Raw genomic sequence first — 21,824 nt, forward strand, 5'->3', positions numbered from 1 at the left:
ACTGGAATAAAAGGAGAGGAAACAAGTCTTTTTCTGCTTGTAGACCCTTTCATTCTTCTATAAGGAACTGAAAAAAATATAACTCTAAGGACTAAGAGCTGTATTGTGTGAGAAAATTACAGCAAGGAAAGTTGGACTGCATCATTAAGTTATGGCCAGATAGTTGTGAGCAGGAAACTGAAAGGTGAGCCCATAAATTCACTACCCTTATGTCACATAAATGAGCCATTTATGTTTTCTCTGTTACATATTCTCTCATTTGAATGCAGTTCCTTCCTCTTTTGGCCCGATTCAGAGTTTTCCCCTAGCTTTATTCAAATAGCTGTGTCATAAGTCCTGAGCTTATCATAGCTTTTCCTTGCTACCTCACCTTGTATCACAGGGTCATGCAAAAAGGACAAAGTGTGTCATCACAGGCCTGTGTGAGATATCAGCATGTTTCTGGCTTTGCTGCTGTCACTTGCAAGCGTGACATTACCAGCGAGCTGACATCAGGAGAGCCTAACAGATGATCACTTCTCTTTTGCTCCCCACAAAAGGCCTGACGCAAAACTCACTGGAATTGGTGGAAATATAAGGGGCTTTGGCTTAGACCCAAACAGATCAGCCAGGAATAATGCTGAAAATTTATCTGGAACTGAGATGGTACAAAGGGACTAATCCCAGTCACCTTCCTTTAGCAGAAGGCTCAGAGCGATTTGAATTGGCTGGCCTCTGTTGTGAATTAAGCTCAAAGCCCCAAAGACAACTCGATTCTAGTCATCTAGCTTTGCAGCCTCCTCCAAACTCCATCCAGAGGGAGAAGTGAGTAATCCTATTCATTTGCTACACTGAGCTAGCGCCATCGATTAAAAAAGCTTGGGGCACAGGGAAAATGAATAATCTGGGTCAGTTTTCCTCTGCAAGTCCTTCACACAACTTGGCAAAAAAAAAAAAAAAGACAAGAGGAAGCACTGATAAGAAGGAAAGCTTACCCAATACAGTGCGCACACTTTACAGAAAACAAACAGAAGCAGATCAGTGAGGTTTTGTCAAAATTCCCAAGATGGAAAGAGATTAATTAGAGGAGCTAGTTTTCCTGTTTGCTGGAAAAAGGTTCATGCTCTACAGTCTTTTGCAGTTCTGTGGTGTCTGCGCAGCGCTGAAAGGACAATCATGAGTGGGAGCAAGGCAAGCTGCAAAAAACGTTTCTGGGCACAGAGGTTAGCTTCTTGGCTCCCTCTCTCTCTCTCGGGCTATGGGTATGGCATGGCTAGCACAAAACAGCAACAGCCCATTGCCCGGTCCTAGTCATGACCCCTACAGGAGGTGAGTCATAAAATGAGAGTTGCCACTGCAACAGCTGCTCAAGCAACATTAGTAAGTGCTTTCAGCAAATGCATTTTTGGGTAGGCTTCAAAGTAAATAGCCACTGCTGCTGGTTATCGCATTGTTACTTTAAACAGGGTTACCAAGGATTGTGTGCTGCAGAAAAGGTCAGTCTACAGATAACCCCCTACCAAGGTTATTAACATAATAAAGGAAAAGTGCATGTGTGATTTTGTAACAATCTTGAAGCTTTCCCTGCTCCTTATTACACAAGTGGAGGGCTTTCATTATTAATATCAGTTGTCTCATTCGACTTTGGTGCAGGTTTCCTGTGATAAAAGGAAAGCGCCAGAGGTTTGTGGTGAAAGTGAAGATTTTCTGGTCTAAAAAAGTTGTTCCACAAAAGTGAAATTTGTGAAGCCTGGTCACCTTGCTTTGTGTCCTCTCCTTTCCTGCATTTGTCACCTGGCATGTATCACCTTACCACCAGCTCCATCCTCTGCAGCCCCACGGGTTAGTTAGAGCACTGACAGTGCAGCTGGTTGCTGTTAAGTATATAGGAGCTGAATTCTGCCCCTTTTTGTCTACGAGGGGAATGAAGTGATCAGACCACCCACCTTTATCTAAATGCCAGTTTTCATGAAATTTATTATGTGACTGCGAGGCTGTTGTCAACAGTGGAGATGTCAAAGCTCCACAGTTACTGGAGGGAAGGATGACCATGGTCACTTCCCAAGTGTCATTCCCACAGATCAAACTAGACAGGTTGGCTCTGCCAGTAAGCTGCTTTTGGAGGACAATCCACCGAGGCCTAATACGTGGTACCACAGGTGATAAAGGCTGAAGAGGAAAAACCCTCCCAAAACCAAAAAACCCCATCCAAAGACCAGGAAGTGTGACACCACAGTGGAATTCCTCCTTTTGTCAGGGTGACTCTCGGTGTCACTGATGACACACTGCGCAGCCTCAGCCACACCGGAGACTGGGCAGCAAGTCTGTGAGGAGCGAAGGTAGTTTGGGGCTTGCCCCAGGTGAAATGAGGTGCTGCTGAGACGCATGCAAAGGTTGAGGGATGAGAATGAGGAGAGAGAAGCAGCAGATGCAGACAGAGGTCCAAGGAAAGAGATGAGAGAGTGACAAAGGGAAAGAGTATCCCTGCACGGGTGTCCCCTCCAGGGGTACCTCTGGCTCAGATTATTATTGGATATAAATGGGGAAAGATCAGCGCCACAACCAGATCCTCGTGGGGAGTCACAGACATGTGATGCTGCTGTCCCACGGAGGAGAGGCTCAGCATCCCCAGGCTCTCCTGCTCACTGCTGGCCCAAACACCCCTTTTCTTCGGGTCCCAAGTGCCCCTAAAAAAGCCACGGGCATCCATGCCGCGACCCAACCTTTAGGGTTTTGTGCCTGCTCAAGCCTGCGCCCTTGCTAAGGGTCAGGGTCCTCCTGGAACGCTCCTGCTCGGGGGCCGGCCTCGCACCGCCCGTCCCGCCGCGGGCACACACCCGGGTCCCACGGGCGCCCGAAGGAAGCCGCGGGGCCTCGGCAAGGCGTCCCCCGGCTGGACCTGGGCCCGCCGACCCCCCCAAGGCGGTGGGGGGACCCACCGTGTGCCCGTCGGCCGCCGCCCGCTGGGGCCATTTTGGCGCCGGGGCCGGGTGCAGCGCCGCCCCACCGGCGGGAGGGAGCCCCGGGCCCGGCCCCGCGGCGGCTCCGGGGACGGGCAGCGGGGGCTCCGGGAGGAGCTGGCCTCGGCTGCCCCCCCCCCCCCCCCCCCCCGCCGGTCGCTATGCAGCGGGGATGTCCAGCTCCGGGATGTCCCGCCGGGCCGGGCAGCCCCCCGTCCCCCGCCGCTCCGGCGGCCTCGGTTTTGTAAGTGAACCCCCGGGACTCCCAAAGCGTCATGTCGTGACAGCGCTCTGTCGAGGCAGCAGCCGTGTGCCTGCGGATCACCTCGAGGTCCTCCCGCGGGAGGAAGGATGAAAATACGAACTCCTGTCCATTATCATGATGCGCGGCGGTGACAGTCATTGTATTTTCGGTCACTGAAGACACCGAGTAATTCGATAGGCGATCCCTCGATAGGCTGTGGAAACCGGCGGCACCGAGCCAAACCTGCCCCGGCTGAGGCCGGTGGGAACGCTGGTCCCTATTGTCCCTTCGCGAGTGGGTCCCGCACCTCCGGGAAGAGCCGCGGCGGCCCCCCGGGGCGGGGGCTGCCCCTGCGCCCGCGCGTGGGCCGGGGGCGCCGCGCCGGGTGGCTCCGGCCACATCACTTTTCTCCGATGGGTGGACAGGGAGCGAGGCATCGACAGCCACGATTTCGGGGAGAGGAGTAAAGCGCCTCGCGAATACAATGCGGTAGCAGCCAGCCGGCTGAACGCCGCTGCGCCCTTCCCGCAGACGGGCTCCCCATCATGGGACTCGGGGGGGGGGGGGGGGGGGGGAAGGGGGGGCAGGAAAAAAAAAATCCCTAATACTTTCACCATCGGAAAATCGAAGGGGAGCGGGGGGTTGAGGGGAGTCGTGCTGTTGCTGCCAAGCCCGGGATTTTGTTTTCTCTCCCAGCATGCGTTGATGACATCACGAAGTGCCCCTTCTTTGTGTGTCAGTGATGTCACCAAGTGCAGTGTGGGGGACAATGGAATCCTGAACTCCGGGCGAGGGCGAGTGGGAAGCGGCTGCTCCTGCTGCTGGTTCAGGGCTGAGCCGGGGGAGGGAAGGGAGGACACAGCTGCTGCTTGAGGGCTGAAACAGGTGAGAGACGGGAGAGATGCCGGGGATTCCTTCTGGCTTGCTGGGGGGGGGGGGGGGGGGGGGGGGGCTTTGGGCTGGGCTTTTTTTTTTTTTTTTTTTTCTCCTTTTCCCTTCTCCTTATTGCTTTCCAACTGAGACAGGTGAGAAGTTGCTGCTGCTGCCGGAGGGACAAAGCAGGTGAGGCAGAGGAGAAGCTTTGGGGTTGAAACAGTTGTAAGAGGAGGAAAGCAAGCAGCCTCCCCCCCACAGCCCCCCCGCCGCCAAGCCTGATAACCCCCTCTCAACCTTAAAAAAGCAGCCCAGGAGCTTGCCCCCTGCCCAGCCACCTGCCTGGACCGCGTCCCTGGGGGGCTCCCGCACGGAAGCAGAAGCGCAGCCGGGGAGGGCGTTTATCCCTCCCCCCTTGACACCCCTGCCGGTTACTTTCCAGAGGGTCTCCATTAAAAACTCACGTCCCCCTCCAAGCGCTCCTTTTTTCCTTCCCTAGCACCCGCCGGGGGGGGGGGGGGGGGGGGGGGGGAAACGAACAGACGACAGGACACGGGACTGGGGCACTGTAGCTGCCGGGATCCCCCCTCCAGCCCCGGAGCGGGGGCTCCGCCGCCTGCCCCCCCGCCCCGGGGCCCCGCTCCGTGCGAGGCGGCGGCGGGTGGCGCCCCGGCCCCTCCGCCCCGCTCGGCGGTGGGGGAGGCAGCCAGGGAAGCCATTGCCTGTTTAATAGTTGCTGTTGCAGCACTTCCGCTTCTCTCCCAGCGAGAGAGACACGAGTGGCCAGGCCCAGCCGCACCGAGGAGGAGCAGCCAGACACAAAGGGAGAGGTAGGGGGACGGGGCACCCCCCGCCGCCCCCCCCGCCGGCCCCGGGGGCAGGGGCGAGGGGCAGGGCCGGCCGCGGCCCGGCGATGGGGCGGGAGGCGGCGGAGCCGGCGGGGCAGGGGGATCGTGCCCGGGGCTGTCAGGTACCGGCTATGTCCCCCCCCGGCCCCTCGCCGCTCGGCCCTGCGGGCCCGCGGCGGAGGGAGCTCGGCCGGCCCCCCCCTGTCCCCGGCTCTCGCCAGGCGGAGGGGCGGCCCGGCGGGGGCAGGGGAGCTCCCCGGGGGCCGGTGGCCCTGGGAGGGGAGGCAGCCGTGTGCTGGTCCCCGGCCCGCCGCTGCCCCGCCGCCGCTCGCCCCGGGCCTGCGGCTGCCCCCCTCGTTCCCACCCTAACTCTCCCGGGGTGCCCTGTCGTCCTCCCCCCCCCCCGCCGTCGCCCCCCCGCCATCATTCCCGACGGCTTCTCGCCCCTCTCGGGTGCGGACCTGCCCTCGGTAGCCTACCATGCTCGCCCTGCTCCCCTGTGCCTCCGAGGCGCCCGCATGAATCCGTGCTGCCTCACCCCGGCACCCCGCTGCCCCCCTCCCTGCCGCCGGCCTCCCCAGGCCCTCCGCTCTCACCCCTTGTAGGCCTTGGCTCTTCTCTTCCTGACCCCCCCAGCCCCACACCTCCCCAGGACAGACCCGTGTTCCCTTCTTGCTTTGCTGGCGTGCCCCTTGGTGCAGTGGGCCTCGGTGGGTCCCCTCCGTGCACCCCACTCCCTGCTTAACTGCTCCCCTTCATTCCCCCCCCCCCTCCCCCCCCCCAACACTCCATCCGCCGGCAGGGCTTTCCCCACTGCAGGTCGCAGCTGTGCCTTCGGGGTCTCCCCCCTGTTGCCATCGATGCCCCACTTCCATTGCAGTGCTGCCAGCGGTCGCCCCCCAGCCCCGTCCCTCCCGCCTCCCCCACGTGCCTCCCAGGAACCCAAGGGACCAGAGCTGTTCCATTTTTATCTCCTTCACCCCTAGGCTGGATAGTGGTGGGTGGTGATGGCTCCTCTTGCACGTACAGTTTGGGGGAGATAAGAAGGAATTGCTTTGAGCTTCCCTGATCCTCACAGTCATCCCCGTTCCGGTCTCTTCTCTCATTTTGCACTTGCTTTCCGAGAGGAAGCTTTAAAAGTCCCTTTCCTCCTGCTCCTCGGTGTTACTAGTGCAGAGGAGGCTACTGCTCGTCCTGTTTCTACTGTAGGGCCTGAAGAGGAGAGTGAGACATGAGGAGCCTTTAAAAGGCATGACCCAAACACAGAGTGAGATTGTCAGCAGCCTTTCTCTGTGTGTGTTTGTGCTCACTGTTTGTTCCCCACGCCCCATGGTGTCTCCTCTCCAGGTTGGGGTGTGTGGTGGGGGGGTCGCTATGTCGGATGACGATTCGAGGGCCAGCACCAGCTCCTCCTCATCTTCATCCTCCAACCAACAGACAGAGAAAGAAACAAGCACACCTAAGAAGAAGGAAAGCAAAGTCAGCATGAGTAAAAACTCTAAGCTGCTATCTACCAGTGCCAAGAGGTGAGGCTGCAGTCAGTTTTCACACTGATTCGCTGCTTCTTGTCTCCTTCCTCATTTTATTTTGCTCTGTTCCCCCACTGCTCCATTGCTGCTCCCATTCCTCATCTCTAGCCCTTATGCTCAACCTTTCCACATGAAACTGCCATTGTCTCACTTTTTTCAGTGTCTCGGTACGAGAAGCCCAACTTCTCTGGGATCTCTTGTCTCTCTTCCTGCTTCTTCCTCTGTTCCATCCCAAATATTTTCCTGTCTTTTCTTCCTCCGGGCTGTTATTCTGTCCCTTAATTATTTCCACTGTCTTTTCCTTTTTCCTTATTGGCATCACTTATAAAGATGGTGTGGGATTGGCATGTAGGACCTTAATTCCTCCTCTGTTCCTGGGAGCTATGTGGTCCTGAGTAAGGCGTTGCATTTCAGTGTCAATTTACCTCTCTGTAGGTTGCAATTGATTTAGAGTGGTGGTGGGGTTTTTTATTTCCACGACTGCTTCGGGGATTAATTGATGTTTGTGAAGGTTTTCAGTTTGCTTGCACTGGGGGAGTGCACTCCAGTACAAGTGGTGTAATACAGTCACAAATCTTTTCCACCAAATGTATTACTGCTTTTCTGTCCGCTCCTCACTTATATTGAATTTTCTGTGTATGGTTGGGTGTTGACTAGAATAAATAATCCACAGCAGTCCACTTTTAGAGCAGAATGTCCACAATACTTGTTGCTTACAGCACTGAGTGGGTTGGTTTGTTTTTTGAGAATGAAACAATTTTTATTCTAGAATAATGTCTACATGGGGGAGAGATGCCTCCATAGAATAGTAATTCCAGAACAGCTACATCAGTCAGTTTTCTTCACCTGGACAGACTCTTGGAGCCACTCAGTTGGGGTTTTTAAAAGAAATTGTTACCCTTTCTTGTTTATTCTGTGTTTCACCTGAAATCAGCACCATCCTGCCTCCAGGGAGCTATGCTGTCAAATGGAAGTTCTCAAGCAAACTTGAAGTACTTCAGTAAGAAGACTAAACCTTCTCACTGAACAACTTTGCCAGGCAGCACAGAGAGGTTATATCTGTAGGTGTCAAGAGTGACCGGGGTTTTATGCAAATGTGCTGTTGTTGCAACCACATTCTCTTTGGCTTTGTAGAATTCAGGCAGTTTGGTTATTCCAGATCTCTGCTCTGCAGGTTTCCGTGGCAAACTGATATAGTGCCAAGCGGTGTTTGTGTGTTGTGCCCTTAACTATTTCAAAAAGAAGATTGTAAACTGCCTAATATGAAAAGACTGTGGTTCTCATGTATGACAGGTGGAAGAGAGGCAGAAGATGCTGGCTGAGTTTGAAGGAGAAGAGAGGCAGACCGAGTGCTGGGTGGGGAAATCTGGAGGGGAAGCCTGAGTGACAGTAATGGGACTTCAGGAAAGGGGATGATAGCTGGCTGGGCGTTTTGTGGCAAAAGCAGCGTGGGCCCGGAATACTCTGGGCAGGGAGGACAGGGTGTTGTCTGAACATGGTGAAGAGAGGGAGTGTCTGGAGTCCTGCGGGAGAGGACGTGGAGATGTTGTGTGGCAGCTGAGGGAGAAGAGAGGGGAGAATTGAAGGTGGCAGGAATGTGCAGGAACCTTAGGAAGAGATATTCACCTTCCTTTAAGTGTCCTTGGGAACGGCGCCGTTATTCACTCCTTTGAGGCAGGTGTTTTTTCTCAGGATAGTGATGGGAAGCTGGGGGAGGGGAGGCTAGTCAGTTTGGCAGTGACTGTTTCTCTCCATCCAGCAGGACAAAATTCCTTTTCAGACTGCAGTTTCCTCCTAGCACTTGGTGCATCACATTTGCAGAGGTTTTCCCTCATTTACAGGCTGGTTGGCGGGATAAAGCAGACAGTCTTTTCCACTGTCCCTGTGTGGTTGGCATCTTTACGGGAGCATACAACAGTGCACCTGTCTGTGTTCAGTGCACTGCGCCTGTCTGCTTTTCTGCCTGTCTCTGTAACAGGATGCCTGTCCTGCTTAGTGTGTTTGGACCGGTGGGAGGCTGCAGCTGAGAGTGCCTCTGTCTTACGCAGTGTTGCAAACTCACAGAGACGGTATGTCTGTAAGGCATATGCGTTAACTGGTGTCCTACACAGTGACTTACCTTTGTTCCTTCTCGCTTTTATTGCCACAGGATTCAGAAGGAATTGGCCGACATCACCTTAGATCCACCTCCCAACTGCAGGTTGGTGTCAGTTCCTTACGTGGGGGGTGGGGGGCAGCAGGCAGGCAGAGGGGGGCTGAGGTGTGCCTGTGTGTGTTGTAGCTAGAGAGCAGAGCAACAACTGTTTAGGTGGCCAACAGTACTTTTTGTGAATGCTTGGATGACATTAGTTTCCAGGTGGGGAGGCCTCCAGTGATTATAAGTGTTTTGATAGAGGTATTCTGTTTGTTTTGGGCATTGTTTTGGTTTGGGTTTTTTTTTTTAACAATTGCATTTCAATTTGTTATACTGCTTTGTGTGTATGTTTCCAAAACTGGCCTATAAAGAAGAGTGTGAAAACTTTCTCCTTGTTTTGGTTTTTTTTTTTCTGGTTTATAAATGTAATGCCTGATTGCACTAATCTTAGATAAATAAGAGACCTGCCAAAGAAACAGAGAATAGTAAAATGCTAACGAGCTTTTTAGCTCGGAGAGTTCTGTTGTGAACAGTAACTTGGAGCAGAAGAGAACTGTGAATTTGTCTCTCAGTGGGTGCTTTACAGGAGCACGTGTTCGCTGATGAAATAAAAAGCAGGGATATTCTGTTGGCCTTTATAAAGCAGCTTGTTTTTAAGTGTGTTTTTGAAACTTGTACCATTTGTTTAAAACATCTAGCAGGTTCATTTGGTTCATTGCATGGTGGCCTGAGCCTCTTTGCGTTTGAAGAGGAGACAGTAGTAGTGTAAAATACTTGGTTGTGCTTATTTATTCAAGAGGAAAGTGGCTTTTGCTCCGGTCTGTGTTCACCGTAGTTGCTAAAGCACAGCTTTGTTCCTGTCTTCTTGCTGTGGCTGAGGTTTGTGGTCTTTTGATGTTGGTAAGAGCAGAAATCAGAAAATTCTGTTTATAAGTAACTATTTAAGTTGGTATTTTTAGTATTGAGATGTCACCTACAAATGCATATGAACCTTTTCATTGAAGCTTTTTGCCTCTGTTAGTCTGCAGGGAGACGTTAGCACAAGAGTTAGCCTGACAGGTCCAGAGCCATTGTTTTGGTACCAGTCCCAAGGATCATAATTAATGAAAGGAGTGATGGGATGAGGCATATGAGTAGTGGTTTAGGCTAATACTGAGATTTTTGTGTTGTTTGGAAAATAACCAATGAGCTCTGAAATCTTTAGCTGTGGCAGTAATAGTTAACAGAATATTACAAGAGCTTCTAGCTTTTGGGCTGGAGGTGACTGTCCTGCCTGCATCCTGGCTCTGTGTCAGGATGAAGTCCACATGCTTTCCCTTCCTCCTCCTCCCATAACCTGATTTTCATGGGAAAGAAATCCAGAAGCACAGCTCAGAAAAGCACTGTGGCTTGTTCTCGGAATAACTGAGTCTGGATGATCAAGGTGCTGGGACTGCAGTGTGAACTTAGCTAATCTATCCAAAAGTTGTGATAGTATACAAGTATGTCAGATTGCAGGTTTCATCTAAAGGTTGATGTAGATAGTATTAGAACCCTAATTTGTCCTTGCTTCAATTGGCATTATTCACAGGTAAAGATGAGCTGGCAGACTACCTGTCAAAATAGAATATGGTTTTGATTTTTCTTTTTTTAACTACATAGACCATTGAGGATAACATGCTTCAAGGCCCGCATAGTGAGTTTGTGTTGTTTCAGCCTTTAAAAGTATTTCTTATGGTAAAAATTAGTTCATAGTACAAGTAATGATGATTAATCTTTGCCCATAATGCAATTACAAGTATTCTGTATTCATTCCAACATTCAAATGGGTGACAGTGAGGGCTGGCTGGCAGTTCTTGCAAATAATACATGAAACTGGTGTAATTGTTATGGTCTCTTAATACCTTGATAAGTAGGAAAACATGAATGGAGGGGTTTGTGCATGTGTGTGACCAAAGGAGTTTTGGTATTGCTCATCTTGGGGTGAAGTCATCCTACTTCAGTAAAGATAGTGTTGAAAGTGAAGGAGAGCAGCTTTGCTTATGGCTAATGAGGTTCCACTTGCACAGTCAAGCACTGAGTTTGCTTCTGTAGCAGCTGGTTTGTGAAAGGGTAGGCAGGTGCCGGTTGCCACAACAGTGAGATGAGTTTCAGCTATCGCAATTATGGGGAAAGTTCACCTCTTGTGGAAAAAGGAAATAGTCAATTTGTGATTGTGAGGAGATTAAGCAAGTGAGACACCCGGGTTGCTGCATGATGTTTATGGTTGCCAAAATTTGCTCTGGGGAAGCCTGCTAAGAGTGTCGCTGCTTTTTTTATTTATTTATTTTTCTTTCATACGAATGTTATTAGTATGCTGTGAGGGGGGGTATTAAACACATAGTTCCAGAACTTAGTTTCAATTTCCTGCCTTCATGATTTTGATTAGCCTCACCTTTCCTCTGACCTTCAGCTCCTCATCTCTTTGCTGCATTTGTCCCTCTACAGACTTTTTTCAGGTGTCACTGGAGTGGAGGGCAGTCCTCCCTTGTTAGGCATCTCACTCTCTCCTGCAAGACTAATCTCAATATTTACATATTCAGGGAGCTATCTATGATACGAGGTATTCGGCTGTCAACTTCAGGGGTGCCAAAGTCTCAGAAGTCTCGTTTGAAAATGTGTGTCTGAAACTGTATCCTGTGTTATGTTGGAAACATCATATTCTTTTTTTCTGCTGGACTTGTGTTCGTACACTCCTCACCATGATCTTTTTCTTTTCCCCTGTTCTGTGCCTAGCGTTTGATAGCAGTTTGTTGTTGGCCATGCTTTAATTTTTGGCCTCGTTGCAAAGTGCTGTTCTTCTTCCAGTCTTACTGCAGTAATGGGAGTTCAGGATATTTAACACATCCCAGAGCAGCTCTGCACAGTGAAAGAAAAAGCTTTAGGTTATAAATGGATTTTAGTAAGAATTGGCTTATTCTTGCATATAAGATGCAATTATGAATAATGAAAACCATTTTATTTCAAAGAAAATAGCTTATAAACTAATCAGTTTCGTTTTTAATTTTGTAAGTTGCAGTGACCCTGTTTTAGTGTGTGTAACCTACAGATCACCTGTTTATAAAAACCAAACAAAAAAACCCAAACCAAAACACACAAGCAGAGTCAACACCCTGTGATTGAGCAGCTGTGTGGTTTTTACATATATGTGGGTAATACGGGGGGAAGTTTATCCCAGAACTTCCTCTCCCATCAGTAGTTTCCTTGCTTCTGATTTTTTCCATAGCTTGCCTGTGTCTCCCAAATGCTTACCTGTGCTCTTTATTTATATATATATTTATTTATTTATATATAAAAGTCAATCTTTTATTGACTGCTTCTCATTATCTCTGGTAGTCCCTTTGCCCCTCATATCTCCTTCCCCGGGTGGTGATTTTGACTTTACATAGGCTGGTACAGTTACTTGTACAAAGGTGCAGAATATGTGCACGGAAACACAGTCTGGCCTGCATTCAGAAATTAGATTTTTGGACTCAAAGGTGTTTTCCAAAAAGGTAGATTTAATACTCGTCACAAATTTGTGCGTTCCTGATGGAGGTAATGCTGTCCTCATAAGTGGCCTAATGTACTGTATGTGTGGTGTTTGGCTGCTTCTGAACGATTCTTAATCCTCTGCATCTTTTTCAGTAGGCTGGCGCTTTAGAGGCCTTAACTTCTGTTGTCCACAAGATGATTTGACTTCTGATATTAATACCAAGTTTTGAAAGTTAAATGTGGCTTTCAAGTTCAGAAGGTGGTTAGTGGTTAGTATGAGTTGGGGAATAACTGTTTAGGCTTAGTATTTAAAATCTTTTGAGAGAGTACCTGGTGATTTCTTCTCATACTTTGTATTATATCAGAAAGTTATAACTCTTGTTCTGCAACTCAGAGAAGGTACCTGGAGACTTTTGACTTCTGGTCTTCTGTATATGTTGTTGACAGAGGAGTATGTCATGTCTTTGTTTTGGGTCGTGGAAGTCTGTGTCTGCAACTGCCTGCAGATGTCAAAATACAGTTCCATCTTGCTGCATAGGCAGACCTGATCTTTGTTTGTAGATAACACTTGCAAGAATTGTGCCAAAGCTTGCCTTCTGTCACTGATGAAGTTTCCAAAGCTTTAACAGAAGTTAATTAAAGCTTTAAGTACTGTTTATTCTCTTTATGTCATTTATTTGACCTCTGTATCTAAGCATCTCCTGATAGTAAATCTGCTTATTGCTGTCAGGTTATGAAATAAATGTTTTTTCCCCATTTTAGGGATGGGGAGCTGCAGCATGCAATAAACAAGTGACTTGTCCAAGGTCACACAGGAAGTCTGTGGCAAAGTGGAGAAATGAATGTAAATCTCCTTTGTTTCAGGCTAACTTGCAGCTGAGCTGTTCTGCTGGAACTGTGTGCATCAGTTGCATTATGAGCAGGGCTTTGAATTTGTGCTTTATTGGGTGTCTGGTATTGACTGTATGTAAGCATGGTAATTTAATGTTATTTTTCCCATCTGTGTAGAGGGACCAAAATGGATATTAACAAGAACTAATGTTTTTTAATCTTTCTTACCCAAACTGAAACAAGTTTGTCTCCACATGGCTCATTTAAGTCCGTATAGGCAAGACCAGCTGCTATTTAAACAAAAATAATTTTCAAACCTTTACTGAAGGAGGTATTTGCCCGAAGGCTTACCATCGCTTCGGAGTAAAATGCTATCACAAATTCATTATTTAAATAATAATAAAATACAGTTGTGTTTTCTGGCTCCTTCAGCCCAGTTTTTATAAATTCACAGAATAAGGACCAGATCTCCCTGAGAGTCTTGTGAAAGTTACCTGTCAGCACATAATAAATATATGTCTCCATATAGATGGTGGGGAGAAGTGCTCTCCATTATAATGTTTGGAATATTAATAGTTTTCAAAACTTTGCAATGTGGAATTAAGATTTCTTGGCTAGAGAGAAGTCTGCAAAAAATGTGTGGCTCAAAGGCAGTTTTGAACTCAATAGTTTCGTATTATAATTAATATATTTCATCTACATACCATGGAAGTCTGGCATTTGTTTTGATTACATTTGATTTTGTAGTGCTTGTAAATTTTTTGCAAATGTATTTTCTCAAAACCTCCAACTCCAATAATGCTTTAGGTGCTTTTGCTTTTAAATCTAGTGTATTATCTAAAGATGGATTGTCACTGTTAAACTATAATAACAGTGTTGTTTTTATTATTTTCATGCTTGGAATAGTCCTTCCTGATCACAGCCGTATTCTAGCATAAATTTTTTGGTCTTACATTTTGTAATTTTTTTTTTTTAATGTACGCACTCAAATTATTAGATCAAGAATGACACAAATGCTGGGGTTTACTTCCTTGTAGAAATAAAAAATGCAGGTCACATTTAATGAAAATTATCAGCTTACAAACGTCATTTAAACACTTTTTTCTTTTTTCTACACACACACACACACACACCCCCCGCTCCCCGTGTTGTTACTGTGAAATGGGAGTGTTTTCTGTGAGAAGTTTCCAGCTGTAGGATAGGAAGGACCTTCATAATTAGTGCTGCATGTAGTTGAAAAATATCTTTTGTCCTATAAACTACCAGTGGTTCAGCATTCCCTCCCTGCTTTGTTTGGCACATGATCCCTGGAGAAATAACTCTTCCTTTTGAAATGGTGTATTAACCAATTTAGAGATTCTCTGCAGCTGTGTATGGTCTAGCTTGCAAACCATAAAAATAATACCATTTCTACACGCGGTGAATTTGAAGTATGTGTAGGTAGCAGCTCCTGCAGGCGAAGTCCTCTGCCTGACGTACTCAGACAATAGCTACACAGGAGCAGCTTCTTTACTGTGGATTGATTAGTTAATATTACAGGAATTCACCTTTCAGAAGATATTCCTGCTTTTATTTGTTGGCTGCCTTTAAAAATCAGAAATGTTTTGATGGCCAGGCTACTCAGATGCTGTGGCAGGAGCTGGCTGGATGCTGTGGTGGATTTTGTTTGGCACATCCTGGTTCAGTAATTCCCAAATGAACGGCATTCTGTGCTCTTGCATGCCAAACATCGGAACGATGAATCTTGAGAGCGGCTGTGAAATTGTATCATGGCTAAGAACAAAGAGGATTGAAATCCCTTCTGTGCACACTCTCTTGTATACCACTTAATTTTATTATTTGACTTTCAGCTTTGCTGCCCTTGGAGGGCACTGTGCAACTGTGTTTACGATGCTGCATTTATGTTTTATCTGACAAATTCTAATATTTCCTCTTGGTTATGCAGTCTTAAGTTTGGTTTTGTTTCCTTTGTATTCCAGCTCTGCTTGTCTAGATTTTTATATTGGAGCAATGGGTTATATGTCTGGTTTTCTTTTAAGAAATATACATGATATGTGTATGGTACTTTATAGACATAAATGAGAAGCACTGTGTGTGGAGTATTTATACTTTAGGGGCTTGAATCTGTCTTGTCTTTTTGTATGAAGAACTGGGGACTGAGAAAGTGATAGGAGATGGTTTTGCGTTTGAGGATTTCAACGAGGGCAGGTTGCTAGTTGCTAGGACTGAGAGCTTTGTGGTTTCTGAAGAATGGGTTGGTCTTGAAAGCTGGTAAGATGCCATCTGACAAGATGTTAACTTTGGCCCTGCTGTCTAAAGGGGTTGTGTTGGGAATGAAGTTGACTTACCTGCATGGTACAAGTTATGTCAGTGGATTAAGGTTATCGATGAGTTTGTGCTTGGGAAAAGTTCTGCAGCCTCTTGCCTGCGCTCCTCTGCAATTGTACATGAAAGACCAGCCTTCCATACAGCACCTCTCTAAAAGTATTTAATGTACTAAACAAAAAGAAGATATAATTTTATATGAATGGGTTAAGAGGTTATTGCACATCTGTGCAGACTTGCACACCACATACAAAGTTAAGGGCTGTGCTTTCTCCACCGAAGAAAGTGCTTTAAACTCAGTTAAATTAATGATGTAATTTAGTCATTATAGTAGAATCTTGCCAATCTGCACATCTATTTGAATGAAATAAGTTTATACTTATTTTTCCCTCTGAGGCTTAACAGTGGAGGTCTTAAATACTGACTTCATTATTTTACAAGATGAACTAGAGAACATGTATTGTCAAGTACTATAAATAAACTACAACTGTCAAAGTAAACACTGTAGGCTCTGGAATTCAGAGGGATTTTCTTGTTTCTTGTGCCAATTTGCAAATTTTAGCAGCATGCAGTTGGTCTTCTAAGGCATTTGTAGAAAGTGTAATGGCTACTACAGTGCATTTGATAGATATTTCCTGTGTGGGAGGGGCTAATTGATGTTACCAGGAGAATATATTACAGATCTGTATGCTTAACTTCAACATCCAATATGCAATGTTCTTTATTAAGCTGGCACTCCTTGGGATGGGAAGTGGGGTAGAAAAAGGGAGAGTGGGGCATGCAGACTGTATTTCAGGGCAGGTGTGGTGTTTGATTCCCCTTATTCCCTCCAATCTCTTCCATTATTTCACAACTGAGAATGAAGATCAGGTAAGATTAAGTGGAGCTGGTTTGAGAACTGGGTCCAGGCCAAGTTTTGGCCGTTCATTTGTTTAAGAGAAAATACAAAGTAATTGGATTAAAGAGGCTGTATGGTTAATGATGTAGAGTCCTGTTAAATTTCTTTGCTTCTGTGTTTCTGTGAATCAATGCAGAATTCAGGTCTTGATTCCTCCAGGGGCTTCAAGTTTTAGAGTCAAAAGTGAGTGTAAACCAAATTAGATCAACCAGCATGTTAAGTAGTTAAGTGCATGTTTTGCACTTCCTTTGTGTCAGTGTAAACGATTAAGAGATTTCTCAGCTTTCCTTCTGAAGCTGCTGGACTTGCTGGAAACACAGAGAATCTTCAACTAGTACTGAGAACTGTAAATGCAATAGTAAATGTCGTGGGCTAGAGGGGAGGTACTTTCTGGAACAGGTGAGCTGCTAATATTCAGTGCTCTTTCCACTGTGAGCATCTGAGCAATAGATTTTTGCCAGTGAGCTAATTCCAGTGTCTGTTATGGAGGAATCAGGAGAGGGGTCTTGAGGTCATGTCTGTCTTTTGTCTTTTGATGCCTAGGATCCTGCAGAGAGTGGCACACAGGAGTGAAAAGACTCCCAAACATTAAAAATTAATTCTGAAATCTGAAAGTGTCCTTTCACAATAGGTCAGTTGATGAAAAGAAAATAATACTTCTGGTATGGACTGAAAACTGTCACAGTGTTTGGAGACAACAGCAAAGCTTCAGGCAGTACTGAGTGTTATACAAGGAAGCTTGTCAGGGTAATGGTCTTAAAGATTTTCTTCACTGAAATTTTATCATCGTAATGTCTTCACTGAAATAATATCTTCACTGAAATTTTAAGGTGCTAATTTAGGTGATTGTTGCAGATCTGTCATGCTTGATATTTTCAAGTGGACAACTATAAACTTTGTATTCTGAACAAGTATAGACCGCTCTGAGAAGCAGCGTATAAGTGGTGACAAAAGCACAATGTATTTAATTAAAGCAGTGTTTAACTGTTGCAGATGGTTTTGAAAGATTGCTAAAATGCACACAGTTGTAATGACATAGTTTTAAAGCAATTATATCAATACTGTTGTATACCACAAAAGGTCATTTCATCAGAAGATTCTGAACAAACTGATTGTTGTAATACTATATTTGCACATTATTTCCTGTACATCTTGGTAACCTTTTTAAAGGAGATAAATTAGATGATGCATGCAAGCATTTATAGTTTGTGTCCTTCTTGACTTCCATGTAAGTTGTTTATCAGTAAGAATTATCTAGGTTTGGTTTTGATGGGGTAAATCTTAATTTGAGAATCTCATCAAATTTTGTAGAGCCCTGACTTGTGATAAAAGTATTTATGCCTACTCACACTTGGAGGACTGTGGGAGAGAGGGAAAAGACTGAAGGCTTTAAATAGCTGTGCCAAATAAAATCTCAAAATATCATGAATCTGACTAGGGTTCTCCATTGCATTAAAGTTGTGGTGATACCTTCCTTCCTACTTAAAATTGAACTTCAAGAGCACCCTCGTGATGCAGAAAATCTGGCAAGAAGATGTGTAGCAGCAGTAAGAGTGACCTAGGAGCTGTAGGACTTGAATGTAGCTAGTGTTAGGCCTTCAGCTGCCCTGCTGCCTGTCTTTTAGCTGCTTCCCAGGATTGAAATCTCCAGCGAAATTTTAATACTTCCTTTAGAATACTGTTTTTTCCATCCCCTCACTCCCCTTAGGAGGTTAATCAGATTGCAGGTATTGGTAAGACTGAGAGAATGAATGAGTTCAAGGTGGGGAACAGGAAAGGACATAAACCCACTTGAGGCAGAAGGGTGTTACATTCCTGTGGACAGCAAGATTGTGCAAGACATTAACAGTGACTGTAAGGGACAGCAGAGAGAGATGGCCCATCAGGGTGGCTGAGGCAGTTTTGCCCTGGTTGCTGAAATAGTTACAGCAAAGGTGGAAGCAGAGACAGATTGATTCTTTTTCTGCTCCAGCAATTTAGCGCCATTTTTTTACTGCCTTCTATAAGAAGCAGAAGAGACGGGGCATCCTCCTCATGAATGAACGGGGAGGACCATCCATGGGCCAATCTCTTCTCAGGTATGAGTGAATTTTAAAAACAGGCAAGCATGCAAGCTGTAACAATAGTTTTTGCTGTGCTGCTTGTATTACACTCCCACCTGGGAGACAAAATATTCACATAGCAATAAAGTCAGTGCACTTACACAATCTTACACTGTTTACAATGCTCTGTAAATCAAGGTGGCACAACCTACTATACCTTGAAGAATACACGTAACAGGTGACCAGCTGTATCTTTGCAGGCCTCTTTGAGCCACTGCATGAGCCACATGCAGCTCTTGAGCCATGGATTAATCTCCTAGAATTACGTGAGTGAGAGAAAAAAAATTGGGGGAGTGATAGTGGGAAAGGCAGAGGTAGAAATGGAGGGAAGGGGCAGAAAGGGGAGGGAGAAACAAGTAAGCAAGCAAAAATGATAGGAAAGTTCATAAATTGGCAGAAAGGGGAGGGAGAAACAAGTAAGCAAGCAAAAATGATAGGAAAGTTCATAAATTGCTTGAAACTCAGTCAATCCTGATCAAGTAGACTAGTATTAAAGATAGGAAGTTGCAGATTTAATTTGTTGAAGGCCCTGTGGACCTGCATCTCCCAAAGGAGTACACCTTGCTTTTGTAGCAACTGGAAGAGAAGTGCAGCAAGGGCTGTTATTTAGTAAAGTCCGTAATACTAGAAATAGAGATACAAGAACTGTTAAGAGGCTTTTAGAACAGATTAAGTCCTTCTACCCAGTATGCGGTGGAGTTCTGGAAGCTGTTTCTGCAGGAGATTGTGGAGGCAGGTAGTATCAGCACACTCAAGGATGGGTTGAACCAATTTATGGACAAGTCCAGAAAGAGACACAGAGAAAAGTCAGGGATGTATCCTTTAGCACCCCTAATCCAGTGGCTGTCGATGCTGTGGGAGTACAAGGGGAATGGACTGCAGATAGTGGCCACAGTCACCTATTCTCAGGAGTATCTGCTCTTACCACTGCCAGGAGTAAGGTACTGAATTAGGTGACCCCAAGTGGTCTTTTTGCATTCTACAGGTACCCACAAAATGACCTCCTTCCCCCACCCCATTGTCCCTCATTCCAGTTCACTAAATTCAGTCTCTCTTCTGTTTCTTTGTTCCACTTGACATTGCTTTTAGCCACGTAAAATGTCCAACTTGAGCCCCTTATAGAACTGTTCTTGGCTCTCCTATTTTTTGTTGTGTCATTTAAAGCAAGCCCTTGTTTCCTGCCACTCAGCCACTTCTCTTTGCTTTCACGAAGGGTTAACCTTCATGGGTTTGTCTTGCTGAATTTAGACTGTAAAATTGTCAGGGCAAAGGGCTTCTTTCATTTTTTTTGTCTTTTTGCAAAGGGATATGTAAATTTCCAGCTATGTTTAAATTTTCTTTAATAATAAAGTAGGCTTAGTCCTTGGGCTTGTAGATGTCTCTGTATCCCCCCTTCCCCCCAAAAAAATGAAGTTTTGCTTATGTTGCAGCATTGCATTTTTTTCCTTATCTGATTGAGGTAAATAAGTGAGTTGTTTTATTCAGCAGCTGTTGTATTACCTTGAATATGTGATTTGGTTATTTTCCAGTTTTATGCACATCAAGGTTATCACAGCTGTTACTTTGTGATACTACTACATTGTAATAGGATAATTTGTTTTGAGATATATTAGTGTTGGGGGCTTTATTCTTCCTGAATAGTGACAGAGAAATAATAAAGGTGTCCAACAGCTAATCTCTTTCTTCGCTGTTTTTGTGCTCCTACTTCACCTTCCACCTCAATAACTAGGAGGACTGTAACTATTTGTTAGGGAAATATTCGTTAAATTGCAGAGCTATTACATGTGCTGAGACATTCTAATTTAAAGTACTTCAGTAGTCAGTGTATGTACTCCTAATGACTATAAATATTATGTTACATTCGAGGCTTTGTAATGTATCAGGTATGTCTTGTACATTGTTTTTCCACAGGGAATGCAAATTTTCTAACCCATAGATGATGCAAGCTGTGCTTTCTCCATTGTTTCACAAGGAGTTTTGCTTTGCTTTTCATAGTAGAGTCTTATTTATGCGGAGGTGTAAAGTTCAGACAATAATTCAGTGTTGAGACGGTTCAGGTGGATGTTTCGCTGCAGTGCTAAGTAGCACGGAAGTAGCCATTTAGGACATATTTAGTAACTAGTACTGGATTTTGTTGGGAAAGACTGAAAAATAGGGGTTGGATAGCAGAGCCTTTGCATGGTTAACACCTTGTAGTGGGGATATGATGAACTGGCAGGGTCCAGCCGTAAGCTGTAACGGTAAAGGGCTGAGGCTAAGTGGGGACCTGCTTCGACCTCTGTCGTGGCTGGCTGAACAGCTGGATGGGATTTGTTAGTTATTCAGGGCTTGGCTTAAAGAGAGATAAGAAGGAGTGCTGCTGATTGGGGTCTGGATCTGGGAAGGAGACTTGTTTGTTACCCGGTGAAGTCTGTTCTGTTTGCAGTGGTTTTCACTGATTCGGAAGGAATGGGGGGAAAAAAGGACGGAGCTAGGGTTGATGGCTGAACTACGACGCACTAGGAAAGAGTGAAAATATAGGGTGGGGTTAGACGTGACCCTTAAAAGCAGAGAACAACAGGGGGGGGAAATGCATTTTGCCAGATCCCTTTCCAGCAGTAAACCTGGCGGTCTCTTGCACAGGTTCTCAGCTCCCTCTGTACTTCTTTCCTAGGCTCTCTCTTCATTACAACCCAATGCATCCCAAGTCACTGGCGTGGTCCAGGTTCTGCAAAAGAGAGCTAGTGTGCCTGTTCTGGCCTGTGGAGCTGGGCTTCTTTCTGCAAACTATCACAGGCTTGTAAGGAACAGTGGCTAGTGTCTTCTGCCTCCTCGTCGTGCTGAGCTGAGCAGGTTCTAGCCACTGCGCTGATCCTTCACCAGTAAGCCATTACATCTGTCAAAGTCTGCAGCCCATGCCCACAGGGAACTGAAGAGGCAAGGTTGTCCTGTTGACAGAAAGAAAATGTGGTATTAAAAAATGAACAGATAAAACCATTCTTGTTTTATTAATTTACTTGCAAATGAAGTAGAAGTGATCAGCTAAACTACTGCACGTGTATATAGATTAATTTTTTAAAAATTTGCTGAAGTATTTGGGTTGCAAATCAGAGGAGATTGATGAAAGGGGAAGAGGAAGGTGGTTTTGAAGTACATAAATGGGCAGTTGGGATAATCCTGAGTGCAAGGTAACATAAGAATTGACATTTGTCATCTTTCTTTCGAGTACTCTTTGGTCATCGGAAAAGTATATTTTATTGTCTTGAAAGGTTTCTAGTCAACAGGATGCATCTAAACTTCACTTTGGGGTTATGAGGACATTTGACGTGCAGTAGGTGAGCCTATATGAGCGTTTACATTTTTTCCCAGGCAAATTAAAGAATATTTGGTCAGTATTTTTACAAATCTTGGTCTCATGTGCACATTGAATGACATATCTAGAAAGTCATCTAGTTGCTGTTTCAGCAAATGGTTTCTTTCCAGAGAGAAACTCTAGTTTTCTGGATATTAAAATAGTAATGGAACTGCGACGTTTGCTTAGATTGGCTTTCCCAGAAAATAATGTGTCATATCCTAATGACACATTAGGTCAAGTGCTAAATTTCAGTTCTTGCTGGAGATAGTGTCCAG

The 21,824-nt window shown here is 45.9% G+C and overlaps 1 protein-coding gene across 1 annotated transcript in view; it reads left to right on the forward strand.

The window, feature by feature from the left end:
- Window positions 1-3,873: 3,873 nt before the first annotated feature.
- The window catches only part of LOC130147729 (ubiquitin-conjugating enzyme E2 E1-like), a 45,153-nt gene continuing 27,202 nt past the window's right edge, over window positions 3,874-21,824 (forward strand). The window contains 5 exon segments of the mRNA XM_056335315.1: window positions 3,874-4,068; window positions 4,209-4,245; window positions 4,822-4,886; window positions 6,252-6,430; window positions 8,583-8,633. Of these exon segments, the coding sequence (XP_056191290.1) occupies window positions 3,889-4,068; window positions 4,209-4,245; window positions 4,822-4,886; window positions 6,252-6,430; window positions 8,583-8,633 (512 nt within the window). The 5' untranslated portion in view covers window positions 3,874-3,888.

Source organism: Falco biarmicus, chromosome 4, assembly GCF_023638135.1.
Source record: "Falco biarmicus isolate bFalBia1 chromosome 4, bFalBia1.pri, whole genome shotgun sequence".
Lineage (NCBI taxonomy): Eukaryota > Metazoa > Chordata > Aves > Falconiformes > Falconidae > Falco > Falco biarmicus.